Source organism: Oncorhynchus keta, chromosome 12 (genome assembly GCF_023373465.1).
Source record: "Oncorhynchus keta strain PuntledgeMale-10-30-2019 chromosome 12, Oket_V2, whole genome shotgun sequence".
NCBI classification, from domain to species: Eukaryota; Metazoa; Chordata; class Actinopteri; order Salmoniformes; family Salmonidae; genus Oncorhynchus; species Oncorhynchus keta.
This window is the reverse complement of record NC_068432.1, coordinates 4,300,001-4,317,214: the sequence shown is the minus strand read 5'-3', so window position 1 is coordinate 4,317,214 and position 17,214 is coordinate 4,300,001. Positions and strand designations below refer to the sequence as shown.

Below are 17,214 nucleotides of genomic sequence, written 5' to 3'. Positions count from 1 at the left end.
AGGTTGGACTTGAGGATGCAGCTATACAGCTCGGCATGGCATCATTGTATCCAGCAGAAAGTATTTTGTGTTGGCTCAGTAAATGTATTTCTAAGTAGGTCAAATCCAATTGAAAGCCCCCAAACAGACCTTGTGAGAAACTGCTGTGTGTCTCCCGGCTGGGGAGAGTGTCAGGGACTATTACCAACGGTTGTGTGTTTCTACTTAGCCAGTTGAATGAGGTTTGAAGCTGATCCTTCAGTTGTTGCCTGCGCTTGTCTCAGCACTCAGCACTTTGTCACTTTGAGACGTGCTAGAAACTGTCTTCCTGCAGGCCCCTGTCTGTCTAATTTCTGCTAAGTAATCAGGCCAGTGTCTGAGAACAGTGACGCTGTCATCTGCAGGCTCAGGAGAAGCTTAAAGATATAGTCCCTTTCTTCTGGGTGATGGAGGTAAATTGTGTGCTTGAAAGTTGAACCGCCATGTCGTGTAGACCTAGATAAAAGCAATGAGGCCACGACAATCACAGGCGCTATTGGCCTGGTAGCATGCATGGTGCTGAAAGGACAGCGCCAAAGATGGGTGTGGCCAAAACACGTGAATATTAGAAACAACCCTTGCCTGAATAAGTGTCCCTGAATAAATTGCTTATCTTAGGCTACTCCCGTACAAAATAATACCCAGTAATCAGTTAAGGTTTTAATATAACAAGCAAGATATTTTGTCTTAAGATATTCAATATAGGCCTATTTAGAGGAGATGGCAGTTGCCTAGACAAAAACCATATCAGGTGCAGTTATTTTCCTCGATGATGCAATGAAGATGTTTGGTGCGTCTGTGGTAAGCTAACATCTCAAATGTGTGACTGAACAGCACGAGGGGGTGAAAAGGTAGCACTGTAGTATCACTTTGTTTTCATGAGACCCAGGGCAGCACTGCCACCTCTGGTTTGGAGACTCGCGCCTACTCCCCCTGCCTCCTCCTGCCCTGTGCAGCTACACACTAAAACAGTTTCAGAACTACTTTCGCCTTCTTTCCTTTCACTACAGCGCACTATGGCCGAGCGTAAGCAGAATTGGATCAGGGAGGAGAATGATGACTTACCGGTGTATCTCGCCCGTCCCGGAACGGCCGACCAGGTACCCCGGCAAAAATACGGAGGTATGTTTTGCAACGTTGAGGGAGCATACGAGAGCAAAACCATTGATTTTGATGCTCTGAGCGTCGGTCAGCGTGGGAACAGAACCCCTAGGACTGCTAAACCGGAGACCGCGCAGGAGGCGAGGAGCCCTACAAGTGAGAGGTCTCCATGTAAAGAAAGTGTAATTTGGCACGATATGAGAGACTCTGGCACAGAGAGAAAATGTACCAGAGGCAAGGAAGTCCTACAGAACCTGGGTGATGAAAAGGTAAGTTCTACTCTTGCGTGCCACAGATGTCTGCAGTAATCAATGTACCCGTCAGTTTAAAAAATAGTGATCTAAATACAGTACAACACAAGAGACGCACAGCAGCTGACACAACTCTAAATTCAGAGGAGCATACAGATGAATTCATGTTGTGTCATGGCAACCGACATTTGACAAATTGTTCTTCCTCATATCAAAGGGCTCCTTGAGAAACTTGTCTTCCTAAAATGGTTGGTTGGGTTTATGCCAACTACATTGTAAGTGCATCCGGATAATGAATGATGTAAGAAGGAGTCAGTTTGACACTCTAAAAGTATCAATACAGCACAATACGCAATCCAACGAATTACAGGTTTATGCGAAATATTCAATCACGTTTCCTTCCCTCTTTTTAGCGATTGACTATTAATTGCCTATCTACTTAGCTTTCCTCAAATTATTTTTTTGTTATCCAGTTTAAACGGCTTAAAATGTACATCACACGGTGTAGACAAACTTCCACGTGTCACCCATTTACATAAATTGCATGATGGTAATGTTGTACTGTTACAATATTTGCATGTGTGTCAAGCCTGAACAGCCTTGGTTATGAGCGCAAACTTGTGCTGATATTTGGGAGTCTCGGCCAGGTACATACTGTAGGCTGACAGTAAGTGGCCTTCAGATTGCAGGCCTGCGTAGGACATACGCAACGCAGCTAGTGAGGTAGCTACTGCTCTGTGTCAGCGGCCATGGGCAGCCTTGCTGTATGGAGAAAGGTGCTTTCTGGATCCACAAGTGTCCATATATCTATGAACTAGGAAATGTTTTAATCCTTCTCGACTGTAATGTGATTTGTGGATTCAAATAAAGTATTTTATATGTGTGTGGGAAGAACAAGTGTGTGTGTACGTGCGTGTGTGATTCTGCCTCTCAACAGGCTTGTGGAAAGTTAACAACGTTGTAAAAGGGAACTTGGAACAACCAGTATCAATGGGACATGTTTGGGATGCAGAGGTATCTGAAAGATAATGAAATGCTATAAATACTGGAATTTGATGAAGGCTGCAGTATAAATCTGGTTGCATTTGATTAGATTGGTCTGTGGTTCTGGATCACCTGCGGGAGACATAAGAACCCTTTCATCCTTTGGTTGCTTCACTCTGGCCACACACAAAGGGACACAGAGCAGTTGGTCATGTGAAATGCTTTACTCAATTGACCACTTACAATGCTGCCAACGCACGTTGAGCCTGGCGTTAGTCTTTAGTCTCATGGAATAAACAAACAACTTGTACTTTCTCCCTTTACTTCTCAGCCTTTATGATTTGTGGCCAACTCACGCCACTCCAATCAAAACACAAATGAACACATTTAGCCAAGTCCGATCAATCGTATATCAGCCACATATGTGATGATTGTTCGTCTCAAATAAAAACAAATGCATTTGAATGATCATACATCGACCTTGCAGGTTACAAGGAGCATATAAAAGGAATCCAGTAGGATCTTTTTGAGGAATTATTCTGTGAGTTTTTAATTTTTTTTATGTCATATGTTCCACTTTACATCTCTTTCAGAACTTATCGGCGTGGAGTTTATTTGAGGTTTGAGCAATGAATACAACGTATTAAAGCATTGAAGGGTTTCAAATATCTCTCACTGTTATTTTTGGAATCTGTGCACTAATTCTTAGAATGGATGTTGGAGGTGTACCAGGATGGACACTTTCTGGTATACTAGCAAGCAACAACAGTCTCTCTTTTGTCTCGTGCTGAGTGAGGAAGTTCAGATGGTTAATATAGACTAGGTGATGTGAGTTATGAATCCATCCTGTGTCTGAAGTCATTTTTATTCCTATTATAATGCAATTGGTGGGAAATTACAGTATAACATCACTTGTCCTTTAAACCTTCATAAAGTTGGTTTAATTAATATTTCAATTTGAATACTTCAGTTGAGCTTGTGGGCCACACAAAGTGATGATTCACGGTGTGTTTCCCAAATGGCACCCTGTTCCCTTTTATAGTGCACTAGGGAATGGGGTGCCATTTGGGGCTGAGACACTGTATCCTGCCCTGCTATACCGTAATCCCTTTGGCTCAGAGATGAGAAAATCCATTAGGTTGAGTGAGGATGATTACTATATAGTCATAGCTGTGTCAGTCAGTCCTAGACACACACCCAAAGTTAGCACGGAACAAGAGACAGACCAAGCAAAACCAAGGTCACTAACTGCACTCCGTGAGGCGCTGATTCAGCGCAGTGAAGTGTCTTCTCACTCTCTGCCAGTTTGTGCTGTGACGGCAGATTGTCTCCTGTTGCATAATAAATCAAGGCGACATTTCTATCCAGGCATCACGGGGAGGAATAGTGGTGTGTCATCCTAGACTGATATGCGGTTTTGACTAGATGGTATACAGCTACGGTCAGAATGGACTTTTCGTAGCAAGTCAGGATTAAAGGTAGCAGGTTAGGATAATTAGTTTAAGGTTAGGAAAAGAGTCGAGGTTATCTAAAATGTTAAATAATAATAATAATAATAAATCAGCTGCATCTAGCCATGACATACCTCTTGTGGCTGCTAGGGTCCCCATGTGGACCGATGTGGAACTGCAATGCTGCAGCCCTGATCTGACCGTCTGATCTGAGTCTGCTGTGTCCTGTGTTGCTCCCATCTTGTGGTGGTGACATATCAGTCTGACAACTAATGTCAGCCAAATTAAACCTGGGAGCTTCTTTCTGCTCTGCCCTCTCATGCAAGCGAATTGCCAAATGGAACTTCAGCTGAAACGTCGAGCTAATGCAAGTTCTGTTTCACACGAATGTGCACTCCTATCAGTACCCTATATAATCAATGTTTCATTATGAAGTTATAATCATGCCCTACCACATGAGGCCAGAGTATGAAGCCTCACAATACAATATTTATTAAGAATGCATATTTAAGAATTTATAACCATCTTCATAAAATGTTTTTTTTTTTTTTCGGCAGCTCTTAAGTCTCCTGTGACACGCCTAAACTTTACATGAGCACACTGGGAATTAATCCCCTTTCTCTACTCCATTGAACGTCTTGATTTGTGAAGCAACATCACTAAGGCTTGTGTCTCAGTGGAACGGTAGGTACCTCTTCATACAAACAACCAGGGATGGAGAGTCTCCGTGCCCTGCCTTGTCTTCGATTCAGGGAGGTGGCCAAACCATGGGAGGGCCCTCTCTTTGTCCTCTGCTCGTCAGGGTAATGCTCCAGGGATGGCCTTTCTCTCCACACTCCCCCAGCATCCGTGAAATTCCTGTCATGGTGGTAATGGGTTAGGGGCTCGGCCCAGGGGGTTGGGGCTATAGGGGGATAGGGGTTAGGGGGTTTAATCCCCTTTGGCCCACAGGGTGGAAGGTGTGTGTCAGACCCCTCTGTGGCTGGCTTGTACATGATACCCAGCTTCCAGTCTGTCACACCCCTCTGTGGCTGGCCTATACATGATACCCAGCTTCCTGTCTGTTACACCCCTCTGTGGCTGGCCTGTACATGATACCCAGCTTCCTGTCTGTACCTATGAGTATGCTCTAGTGCATTACTTTCAGAACATCAAAGACAATAATTACTGTCTATTACTGTATTTGGATTTTAATGGGAATATCATACATTTCCATCTGTGTCATTCAGTGTGGCTTCTGCGCTTGCAGAGGAAATATCCAGCCAACTTTAAGTGCTTTGTTGATGCATTCTCCAGGGATAGTAACATGCTGAAGTAATAAATGGTCTGTCCACATCCATGAACGGACATGTCAACGGTGTGCTATTAGGAAGCACCTTATCATTCCTCACTAAATGACTTCCTCCTCGGTTTTCTTGTTTATATTGTACTGATATTTACTGGACTAATGTACACTGCATCTCTCATAGCCCCTTTTAAACTTGTGATAATCAATTGGTACTTTGAGATACATACACCATACAGATGTACGCACGCACGCGCTCGCACACACACACACACACACACACACACACACACACAGTGTTGTTTTTGATTCACAGAACCTCATTATCGGTACATTAGGGAAGGGGGTCTGCTCTACTGAGGCCCAGACAATAGAGACACATGGCAGGGTGGGGACAGTGACAGGCTCTGTGGGTCCGACAGCTGTTACTCGCCAGCAAGCTCCACCCTCTTTGTTCATAATAACAGGTCGACCAGTCTAGCCCAATAATTACCGAGATCATGGACACAGATATCAGCTCTCCCTGAAATACTGCATCTCATTTTTTTTGTAGCCCATAAAACATGGAAAAAGTGGGGAATTCTAGAGTGTTTCCTAGTTATCACATGACACTGAAGAAACTCGTGCATTGCCTTTACATGAAATCATACATGATTGGTGGATTGTGGATACTCCGGAAGTCGTCCATTCTATTGTGTATGGGTAACCATTTGTATGGTGTCTGAAGGCTAGACCACTCCCAGTAAAATAATATAAATGGTAGGCCTATTTGAGAGCCGTTCTACTTTATTTTGGCTGGAAAAAAAGATCCCTTGACATAAGTTGCTTTACAGTGAAAACACCAACCTCCAGTTAAAAAAAAAAGTGGATTTGTCACTTGCTCAGCTTAGAAATAGGACTACACAGCTGAAGCAGATAGGACAGCCTGCCCCATCCTTAGCTTCAGTTGCACCCTCCTCTAGCTCATTTGGTACAGTAGTCTAACCTGTCAGGCCCACGCCCCTCTTGTCTCAGCTCCACAGAGAATACAGTATATAGGCCGAGTCTACTGCGTGGTACCTTCATGCTCTGCCCATTGGCTATCCACGGCCGCACCGGTTCTTATGATCAATTCAGCCGTGAATTAACTAGTGCATTGTTGGCCTGCTGGGATCTATCAGCGCTGCATGCATAGCATGTTGAACACACCATTGAGTTTACACAACAAAGCTATAAAGTAGCGAGCTCATCGTGGTCGCCAACACCTGCTGTTGAGCGTCCTCTTGTGGAATGATTTGAGCATTGCAGCTTTACAAATTAGACTGTATTTTGAGGGAGGAGTCCACCGGATGATCAGAGTAGACTTTCTTGCTCACTACGAAGCGCACTTTACATTGCAGAGAGAGGCGACCATTCCCTAGTTTTCCCATCCAGGCTGTAGCCGCAGAAGCATCCAGAGGGGAATATTTCAAGGCTTTGTTCAGAGGTGGAATCAGTTTTCAGTCGCAATCATGTCTGGGCATTCTTATCAAGGCAAAAAGAATATTCCAAAGATCACAGTAAGTAGAAAGTAATATCTGCCTCAATTATTCTTGAAACTTGCATGCTTGATTGATGCAAATCAGTGCATTGGTTTTGTCTTTCCTTTTTTTAAATGTAACCGCTATTCAGAGCTGTGGCAATAGTAATTAATGGGCCGATGCATACAGGCTTTTCTCATCCGTTTGGAATATTTTCCTAACCATTATGATAGTCTATTGAACATAGCCGCTGGAAAATGAAATACAGTGCTAAGTAGTGCGGAATGAGGTGGCATGATTGGCCACAATAGTGACAGCCGGAGAGACAGAACAAGGCGTTTTCTTAAAGGTAACTTGCATCTTCTTTGTTGAGGATGGCATGGTACCCGTGCGCAGTGCATGTGGCTCATGTGCAAGATATATAATGAAATAAATCAAATAACCTACATCTTCACACTGGACTGTAATTGTTAGAACTTTCGTTTTTTTTAAACTAAATTGTGGCAACTGGAACGATTGAGGAAAGAGAGAAAATGCTGTAGGAAATCATATTATTTTTTCAAATAAATAATAAATAACATTATCGCGTTTTGGATTCTTTTTTTTGTAGCCTACAGGGCCAAATATGTTGAAAACTCGGCCTCCTATGATAAGAAAAAACGAATACAAAGGAATAAACAAGTTATAACTGTGTGAATCGAGGAAATATATAGCCTATTCGTTTTCATTATTGAATAACTTTAATTATGTATCATAATAAACCACGTTATACACACCAATTCTGTTAAATACATATGTATTTGTCCAGCTGTAGGCAATCTGAGCGTCTGGACTGGTGCAGGGAGAGAAAAAAAGAATCTCCCACGCCCATGTGTGATCAGATGCGATAACCCGCCTGTAAAATGGGTCATTTCGAATTCTGCATCACTAGAACATAATGTAACAGAATTCGCCGGTGCGGTGTGGTGCTTAAAGGGGTTGGGAGTTTAAATCGGTGCAAAAGCAACGTGGTGGCCGGGATTGATGCTGCAGCACAGCTCTGGGTATGTCTGAAATGGCTGCGTGTTCATTGTTGCGGCTAAGGGTGATGTTTTATTCCAGGAGAGACGCCCTTTGTCTCGTCTGATATCACTGACTGATTGGGGGTGGATGCCGGCTGGCTTGCAGCGGTCCTCTCATATGTAAAGCATCAGCACCCACGATAATGTTTTAGGAACCGTTTGTGCACGTTTTCTATGTGTATATTTTTTTTACATATTTTATTTTGTGGGGGCTTTGAACATCTTTGTGTGGCCTGTAAAGGTAATACACCTGCTGCTAAATCTAGGACCTCAGGCTGTACTGGCCCCTGGGGGCATTATTTTATGCTTTATCATCAATTCTACATATATCTACCTTCTTGTAGACCTATGACTTTACCCTACTGTACAATATGTACAATATTTACCTGACTCCAAAATAATGTGTGATAGCACCAACTTGACATAATGGAGAATCTAATATCCTTTAAACAATTATTAATAGACAGTTCTTTACAGTGCAATTACATGTAGGCTATAGCCTGACAATCTGACAAAGATATTGTATTGGGAATGATTTTCCTCGTTTATTTCTACCCCCTACATTCCAGCTGTTTCCCTATGTCTGGGAACAGTGGAGGCCATGTCAGATTTCTAGGTGTGGTTATGGTTTTTCCATGTCCTCACAGTAGCCCACTGTAGTGCCGTGCATGTCATCAATAACCCCCTCCAGCTGGAACCTGTATATGTGGGCAGGACTGACAGGCCTTACCCAGAAAAAAAACACGATTCCCCCCAACCGGCACCTCAAAACAGGGCGCCTCCATCCCCACACTGTCTGCAAAGTGGGCCTGACTGCAATCAAAACATCCTGCAGTAACCACCCAGCTATTGCCATCCACTCTCCATGGTAACCTGCATAGAGACATAGCACCTCGGTTAACCTTGTTTCCCTAGCTCTAGCCTCTTGACACGAGGCCATTTTCCCATTCTGGAAGGAGATGGTGGGCAGGCCCAATCGGAACCAGATTTGAGTGTACTTTGGCCTATCACAAGATCACACTGCTGGAGACCTGCCTCTGTGATGTGGTGGCTAGGCAATTTATTTCAATTGAAATGTCCTATTGTTTGGACTTTTCTGCAGAAAGAAATTAATCATGTGCTTTTGAGCGAAAAGTCAATATTTTTGTCACTAAGCAACACGGCTGAGGGAAGCAGAGGCACTGGCGCGCATGCAGCAGGAAGGCTTTCCCCTTCCATTGGTCTCGGCCTGCCCGCCCGCCCGCCCGCCTGCCTGCCCGCCTCACAGATAAGGGTCTCACAGTTAATGGACGCCTCTGTAATATCCTCTTGGCTCTGTGTGTTTTGGCTGCTGTGTTTTCCCTGTTAGCAACAACACATGGCAGCATTGTTCCCAGTCAAACTCTGCAGATGTCCACAAGAACTGGCCTGTTGCAAAATGCTTCTCTGGTGGTAATGTGTTCTCGTCTCAATTTGGTCAGTGTGGAAAAACCTTCACAAACCTTCACAATGCAGCATACTCCCTTTAGACTATCTTTAGTATTTTCTGGCTTGCGTATCAACCTCGTGTACAAGGACTTGGCTGTTCCCAATGTCAAATTGCAGCAAACCACTGTCCACTTGGGCCTTTTTGACCTCACGAGGAGATTTTATCACGAGCATGTCTCACGATCCTAATCCTCCGATTGTTCCACATTGTGTAAGCTTAGACTATTAATGAAATCCTGTGAACCCCCCCCCCCTCCTACACACACACACACACACGCGCACGCACGCACGCACGCACGCACGCACACGCGCACACACACACACACACACACACACACACACACACACACACACACACACACACACACACACACACACACACACACACACACACACAGTATCTGTCTGTGCGCCAGGCCAGTGCTGTGGATAGGCTCTACATTTAGGCTGTATGTGTCTAAAAACCTCATCCTATTCTTTATAAGCACTGACCCGAGGCCTTTTATCCAGTGCCATTTGGGACGCAAACATAGACACGCTACCCATTAAGTTCTTTTTAGTTCTCCTTTACTGTGACTGGCTGCAGCCTGGTTGATTGACAGGTGGGGGGGGGGGGTAGGCCCAATGGCACATGACCTAGTCAAGGTCAGCCTAAGTGATTAGGCGGGGCTTTGACGTCGACCAAAGTGGACAGCATGAGACCAAGTACACGACACACACTCCTCCCAGTTACCCGTCGGAGGGAAAGTGATTACGTTTGAGATGATGTGTAGCCTACGTTAAAGGTAACATTTTAACAGGAAGAAACGTGAAAGGCACAAAGAGTCAGTGAGGAAGATACTGTTATGGCATAAATGTCCTTAGACATAGTATGGATATAGTTTTCCCTTCTGATTTCCTTGGAACTGTTTTCATAGAATGGGATTTTAGTAGTACTGTAATGATACAGCGACCACACAGTTGGTTCCATCCCTTTCCTAAAGCTCTGCATGGCTTGGGATGGGACTCTCCACAGGTGGCGGTTTGACTTGTTTATGAGTAAGTTTAACGGTGAACAACATTTTACAGTTCCTGTCATGACCCATCTGCAAATCCACCATTGTAGACCAATGGTGTGCAGTCACACCTCAAGGATTTTAGCTGGTCTCATATGAACACTACTGCAACGACGGGATTCTGTCAAAGCGTTTTAACCACCGCAGGTTTGTCTGTATCGTTTTACTCTTTTAATTGATGTCATATTTATGTCGTAAACAAAGGGTGAGGAATGTCTTGCAAAAACAAAGACTATATTTCTTTTCCGTCATTCTTTTCAGTGGGATTTCTACAGAGTTATGCATTTGAGGGTTGGGGTTTCATACTGAGCCCAGGGAAATCACTGGGTTCTCTGATCATTATAATCACTTGGGAGATACCCTTGTTTACACAGCGGAGACCACTGGCCTATGTGCATTCAGTCATTTCCAGCCGACAGCAAGGTTCCACCACGTAAAAACACGAATGTTCACAAAATCGCAACCTCGATGAAAATGACCTCCAAAATCATTTGACTTTCTCTCATTTATTTATATGATTATTATTATTTTATATAGGAGCTTAATTCTGCTCCATTAATCCAATCTCAATGAAGCATTGAGATGGTGGACAAATATGTAGGATCTTAATTTGACCCAGTTTGCTACAGCAGGAAAATAATCCTGCAGCAACGGAAAATGTGAATTATTATGTGAAGTATGATGGCCATTTTTGTAAGGGTTTACCATAAAACTTCAATTAATAGCCTATTTGCTTAAATCACTTAACACGACAGGCGCTTATTAGAGACAGGCTTCTGTTTGAGTCAGGTGCCTATTTCCTTAATGCACAGCTTTTGCTCATTTGCATAGTTAATTGTTTTATTCCAGCATTCACTTCCAGAATTTTAATCAGTTAATAATTTCCTGTAGTGTGTTATCATTTACACACGGTGTTATGTTTCTTTTTTTCTTTCTTTCTTTTTTAACTTTTCCTTGACAATAATTATTCTCCTCTTTGACTGTGCATTTTCGGCAGTTCTTACTTTCGCCACTAGAGGGGTGTCTGCAGATTTCCTGGATCAGTACTTCCGAAGTTATTGACTATTTTGGTGCTAGCCAGTTAGCTGGTAGTTCTCAGATGTAGGCAGCCAATGGCTAGCAGTTTCTTACTGGCAATAAAAAAACGGATGATTGCCATAATTTTTTAGAGTCATTACTGAATTATTTAAACTAACAAATCAAACATTAAACCTTAAACAATCCATGGGAATTCATGGTAACCTCGTAAACAATTAATTTACACCCGGCATTTATTTGAAACAGGCATTTATTTGCTGAAATGTGTGTTGTTGCCTGGCTATTAAAAGGGACAGGCAGCTATTTGAGACTGCGTTGTCAGGTTTACATTTTTTGTAAGGGGAAATCAAAGTCTAAAATTTCTAAGTGGAAGTTACAATCTTCAGAAGCCTTTTTGCAACCTCAAATATACTACATATTTTACATTTCCCGCAACTTCTCCTACAACAGGGTGATCAAATTAAGATCCTCCATCTGTTGCTTGTGGTATCTGACATGAAGCCCTATTGGGGCCTGTTTCTGGGCCTGTGAGTGGAAGGGCTGAGCTTAGACGTAGCTAAGTGAGACCATTAAGAGGTTTTGCCACAGGATCTCAAATGATGACGTATGATTGAAGAAGCAATAAATGAAGTAATATATCTGTATAATATTTTGGCAGTGTGGTCATAGATGGTGGTAGATGGTGGTATAAGTACAGCAGTAGAGTATGACGACGGCTAGTCAGATATGATGAAAGTGAGCATTCAGTTTTGATCCTGGCTCCGATTGGTGATGTCAGGACTGAGGCCTGAGGTAGGACAGTGACAGACGGGGGCGGGTGTTCAGGCATACAACATGCAGTCAGGCCCGGGGCATGTGGGTATGTCTTTACTGCAACACAGTATAGCCCAGGGACCTATGCAGCACAGTAGACCATCTAGATCAACTTTTGCCCCAGCCCCAGCCCCAGCCCCAGCTAACACACCTGACTCCAATAATCAACTAATCACGATCTTCAGTTTAGAATGCAATTAGTTGAAATCAGCTGTGTTGGTTAGGGCAGGGGGAAGTGTGACACCAATCAGGAGTTGCCCAGGCCTGGTCTGGACCATGCATCAAACACCATATAGGAATCATTGAAGGGAGATGACGTCCTCATGATCTTAGGGCTGGTGTTAGATACATTCACTTCCCTAAGGTCACTAAACCATCACCCCTTAGCTAGCCACGATATCCAGCCTCCCCCCCCCCTCTCAGGGGTTAGCCAGCTGCATTGTGTGAGAAATGTGGAATATTATTACGCTGTACCATCTGCTTATATACTAGCAATCTGAAGCATACTCAGTTCCAAAACCCCTGAAGGTAGTGGTATGGTATAGATTAGGAGGGGCTGTGCATTGTGTAGGTGGTGGGCGGCCCATTCTGTAAGTGACCCTGTATACAGTTCTACGTGCTCTCTTTCTGTCTGCCTCTGTGCTGTACACAGTGTGTTGTCGGTTCCAGGCAGACTGGGGCGACCTGTGTGGCTCAGAAGACCTTCCCTCCCGTCCCTACCACACTGTCTGGAAGACTGTGCAGGTGTCGGGGATATATCACTAAGGCTACGTGTATACAGTACAGTATGGCTTCAATTAAAGCCGTAGGGAGGGTGTGTTTACTATCTTGGCTCCACAGCCAAGATGGTAAATCACAAATCACACCACGTTCCAATTGGAACGCTCCGATTCTGTTTCCTTACGGGGCAGTAAACTGAACCTAGGTATTTTACACAGTGTGAAAGGATAATGGGTACCGTACATACATTATTCATACTGTTAAAAAAAACATTTGACTTTGGTTGAGGTCAATCTATGTCCTGGTCTAGTTCTAGAATCTAATGGTCTGAACAGAGGAGAGGCCTCAACGCTATTGTCAACATTACAGCATCTCTCTCTCTCTGTCTCTCACTGTCTCTCTCTTTGCATCTCTCTCTCTCTCTCTTCTCTCTCTCTCTCTCTCTCTCTCTCTCTCTCTCTGTCTCTCTCTGCATTTCTCTCTCTCTGCATTTCTCTCTCTCTGCATTTCTCTCTCTCTCTCTCTCTCTCTCTCTCTCTCTCTCTCTCTCTCTCTCTCTCTCTCTCTCTCTCTCTGTCTCTGTCTCTGTCTCTGTCTCTGTCTCTCTCTCTCTCTGTCTCTCTCTGTCTCTCTCTCTCTCTCTCTCTCTCTCTCTCTCTCTCTCTCTCTCTCTGTCTCTCTCTCTTTCTCTCGCTCTCTCTCTCTCTGTCTCTCTCTGTCTCTCTCTCTGCGTCTCTCTCTCTGCGTCTCTCTCTCTCTCTCTCTCTCTCTCTCTCTCTCTCTCTCTCTCTCTCTCTCTCTCTCTCTCTCTCTCTCTCTCTCTCTCTCTGTCTCTCTCTCTGCATCTCTCTCTGTCTCTCTCTCTCTGCGTCACTCTCGGTCTCTCTCCCTGTCTCTCTCTGTCTCTATCTCTTTCTCTCTCTCTCTCTCTCTCTCTGTCTCTCTCTGTCTCTCTCTCTGCATCTCTCTCTCTGTCTCTCTCTCTGCGTCTCTCTCGCTCTCTCTCTCTCTCTGTCTCTCTCTCTCTGCGTCTCTCTCGGTCTTTCTCTCTGCCAGGGAGCAGTCGTGGGCCATTCGCTGTCGCTCAGCATTATGCCCTGTTCCCTGTGAGGCGTGTCTCTAACAGACATGCCAGCCCGCCGCTCAAGCCTGTCTGAGTGACCCTACTGTAGCAAAGGGTTACCATGGAGATGGTTTGCCAGTGGTCTAGTGGCTGTCTCTGTCGCAGCAGCTGAGGGGCTAGACGACAACGCCCTTTCTCACAGCCTATGTTATCTAGTCTTGTCTATCTAGTCCAACCTCATCTATGTGACTACTGGGCCATCCACCCATCCAGCAATGTGTAAAATGTAGGTTACTGTGTAGTTACTATGTAATCTGTGTGAGTGGCAGGCAATTCTCAGTAGCCCTGTCTTGTGTGGATAGGGGAGTCAGACATTCCAAACAAATGGCTCTTGTTTCACCCCAGCTGCTGATGGGAGATTGCGCAACAACAAGAACCCCCCTCAAAAACACAAAAAAAGAAGTGTCTGCTGGAATTGACAGAATACTGATGCCATTGCTTTGGGCTTTCTAACATTCCTCCCTCCCTCCCTCCCTCCCTCCCTCCCTCCCTCCCTCCCTCCCTCCCTCCCTCCCTCCCTCCCTCCCTCCCTCCCTCCCTCCCTCCCTCCCTCCCTCCCTTCCAACCCCACCCCTTTCATTCTCTCTCTCCTCTCTTTCTTTCTCCCTCTCTCTCTTTCTTTCTCCCTCTCTCTTTCTTTATTTCTCTCTCTCCAGAGCGACAGGCTTCTGGTCAAAGGCGGGAGGATTGTCAATGATGACCAGTCCTTTTATGCTGACATCTACATGGAGGATGGCGTCATTAAGTAAGACACAATGCTTGACCGTCACGTCCTCCCATGCATTTACATCTACATTTTACAGATGCTCTTCTCCAGAGTGAATTCCAGTCAGTGCATTTAACTAAGGTAGGTAACACAACCACAAACGACAGTCATTTCAAGTGCCATACAGATCCAGACAGTGCATAGTGGTGCACAGCGCGCCGGGCCAGAAGAAAGGCAAAGGGAGAACATTCCTCCCTGCTCTTGGAAGGGCACTCTTTCCCCCCCCTTTCCTGTTCCCACTCGATCAGCCTATTAGACCCTTTGTCCTGTGTGCTCCCAAAGAGGAGCTCTGATAGTTAAATCACCCGCAGGAAGGTTAGAGCTGCATACCAATTAAGCAGGCCAGGCTAGCGTTGACCAGGCTAGCATTGACCAGGCTAGCGTTGACCAGGCTAGCATTGACCAGGCTAGCGTTGACCAGGCTAGCGTTGACCAGGCTAGCATTGACCAGGCTAGCGTTGACCAGGCTAGCGTTGACCAGGCTAGCATTGACCAGGCTAGCATTGACCAGGCTAGCGTTGACCAGGCTAGCGTTGACCAGGCTAGCGTTGACCAGGCTAGCGTTGACCTGGCTGCTGCTACTGGCGCAGACGGACAGACAGACCGACACTGTCTGTCTGTCTGTCTGTCTGTCTGTCTGTCTGTCTGTCTGTCTGTCTGTACATCTGCACGTCTGTCTGCACGTCTGTCTGTCTGTCTGTCTGTCTGTCTGTCTGTCTGTCTGTCTGTCTGTCTGTCTGTCTGTCTGTCTGTTTGTCTGTCTGTTTGTCTGTCTGTTTGTCTGTCTGTCTGTCTGTCTGTCTGTCTGTCTGTCTGTCTGTCTGTCTGTCTGTCTGTCTGTCTGTCTGTCTGCACGGCAGCCCTCCAAGCTGCTGTTTGACACGCTCCAATGACTTTCATCCAATCTGTAAGGATTGATAGTTTACTAATGTTGCTGGGTCACCGTTAGCTTCCCATTTGGATGACCTTTACTGTACACCAGTCAGCCATGAGCAAAACTACATTTCTTATGATATGATAATATATTAATCTCAGTTCATTCATTAGCTATTTAGCTGTCCATATCATGAATGCACAGCATTGTGTCAACTCAATGATACCCCTGCCCTGACATGGCTTTTCTCCTCTTCTAAACGTCCAGGCAGATTGGAGACAACCTGATCGTCCCAGGAGGGATCAAGACCGTCGAGGCCAACGGCAAGATGGTGATCCCCGGCGGCATTGACATCCACACACACTTCCAGATGCCCTACCGGGGCACCACCACCGTAGATGACTTCTCCCAGGGATCCAAGGCGGCCCTGGCTGGGGGAACCACCATGATCGGTGAGCGGGAGGGAAGGGAGACATGGATCATGTGTCTCTCACTGGGGGAGGTGGGTGGGTGGGGTGGGAGGTCTGAGGGTATCACCGTAACAGACTGCAGGGGCCCCATAGGAGGGATTGTTGTAGTTAACGACCCTCATGACATGGACAGACTCCTGTATCAATTACATCCAATTACATACAGAAAAAGCCTGAATCGTACTGTTTACTGTGTGTCTGTGGTTATTATCTGATTTTAGTTGAGAATTGAGGCAAGATTATAATCTACGCTACTCGCCTGTGGCAGTGTGAGATTGTAGACAAAACACAGTGTAGATTGTGAGGGGGCAGCCATGTGGCAGCTTTATCCATTGAGGAGGAGGAGGAAGAGGATGACGAGGAGGAGGAGGACGAGGAGGAGGAGGAGGACGAGAAGGAGGGGGAGGAGGAGGAGGAGGAAGAGAGAGATAGAGAGAGAGAGAGAAAGAGAGAGAGAGAAAGAGAGAGAGAGAAAGCCAGAGCACGAGATAAAGGGGGGGTAGAGGGTCTCTGAGCTCTCCTACATCAGCTAGTGTGGGCAGCAGTCCAGGGGACCACACAAAGCCCATGGGGAGAGGGGGGACGGACGAGGAGGGGCTAGGGGTGGGTGTGCGTACGTAGTGAAACACAAGTCCCGTGGAAATAGGCGAGCTGTGTGTGAGGCATCCCAGCCCAAGCACCCAAAAATGGGCCGAACACACAGATGGAACAGCTGGTAGATAGGAATGACTCACTATTATCAACTGGTACTGAACTGTCTGGTGTCTGTGGCCCTGTGAAGGAAGAACTGCCTCCAGCTCACTCATGTAGTCCATTAGCCTATTCACCCCTCTATTCACGTCTGCGACACAGAGTTACAAGCGATAAAGCCTCGGTCAGAGAGTCAACATAGTAAACAACATATATTTTCTTGGTTGCTGTTGACTCGAGGTCGCATTATCCCACTCGGAGGGATCTGGGGAGATTGGGCGGTCTTTAATTGGATCAGGAAGTGGTCAGGTGGTCAGGGCAGCAGGGCAACATATATTAATTACATCAGTGACGAGGGGGCATTTCTCTTCATCTCTTGAGCTGATCTGAGCCTCAGACTAAAATGAACGGTGAAGTCGATGTAACCCAAGCACACACTCAGACATACAGACATTTCCATTGACGTCTGACATTGTGTTGAAAGCCACTGGCAGAGGAGACACTGGCATTGTGAGTTATATAACACAAACAGGACACGCAGCACTAGT

The 17,214-nt window shown here is 45.4% G+C and overlaps 1 protein-coding gene across 4 annotated transcripts in view; it reads left to right on the top strand.

The window, feature by feature from the left end:
• The first annotated feature begins 979 nt into the window (after nucleotides 1–979).
• LOC118391753 (dihydropyrimidinase-related protein 3) overlaps nucleotides 980–17,214 on the top strand; it is a 35,794-nt gene continuing 19,559 nt past the window's right edge. For 2 of the 4 annotated variants that reach the window (XM_052457623.1, XM_052457622.1), the window contains exons 1-3: nucleotides 6,446–6,628; nucleotides 14,523–14,611; nucleotides 15,774–15,958. In XM_052457623.1, coding sequence (XP_052313583.1) covers nucleotides 6,581–6,628; nucleotides 14,523–14,611; nucleotides 15,774–15,958 — 322 coding nt within the window. In that variant the 5' untranslated portion in view covers nucleotides 6,446–6,580. Of the gene's footprint in view, nucleotides 1,389–6,445; nucleotides 6,629–14,522; nucleotides 14,612–15,773; nucleotides 15,959–17,214 lie in introns of those variants that run through there. The other 2 variants (XM_052457621.1, XM_052457620.1) reach the window with 2 other exon arrangements.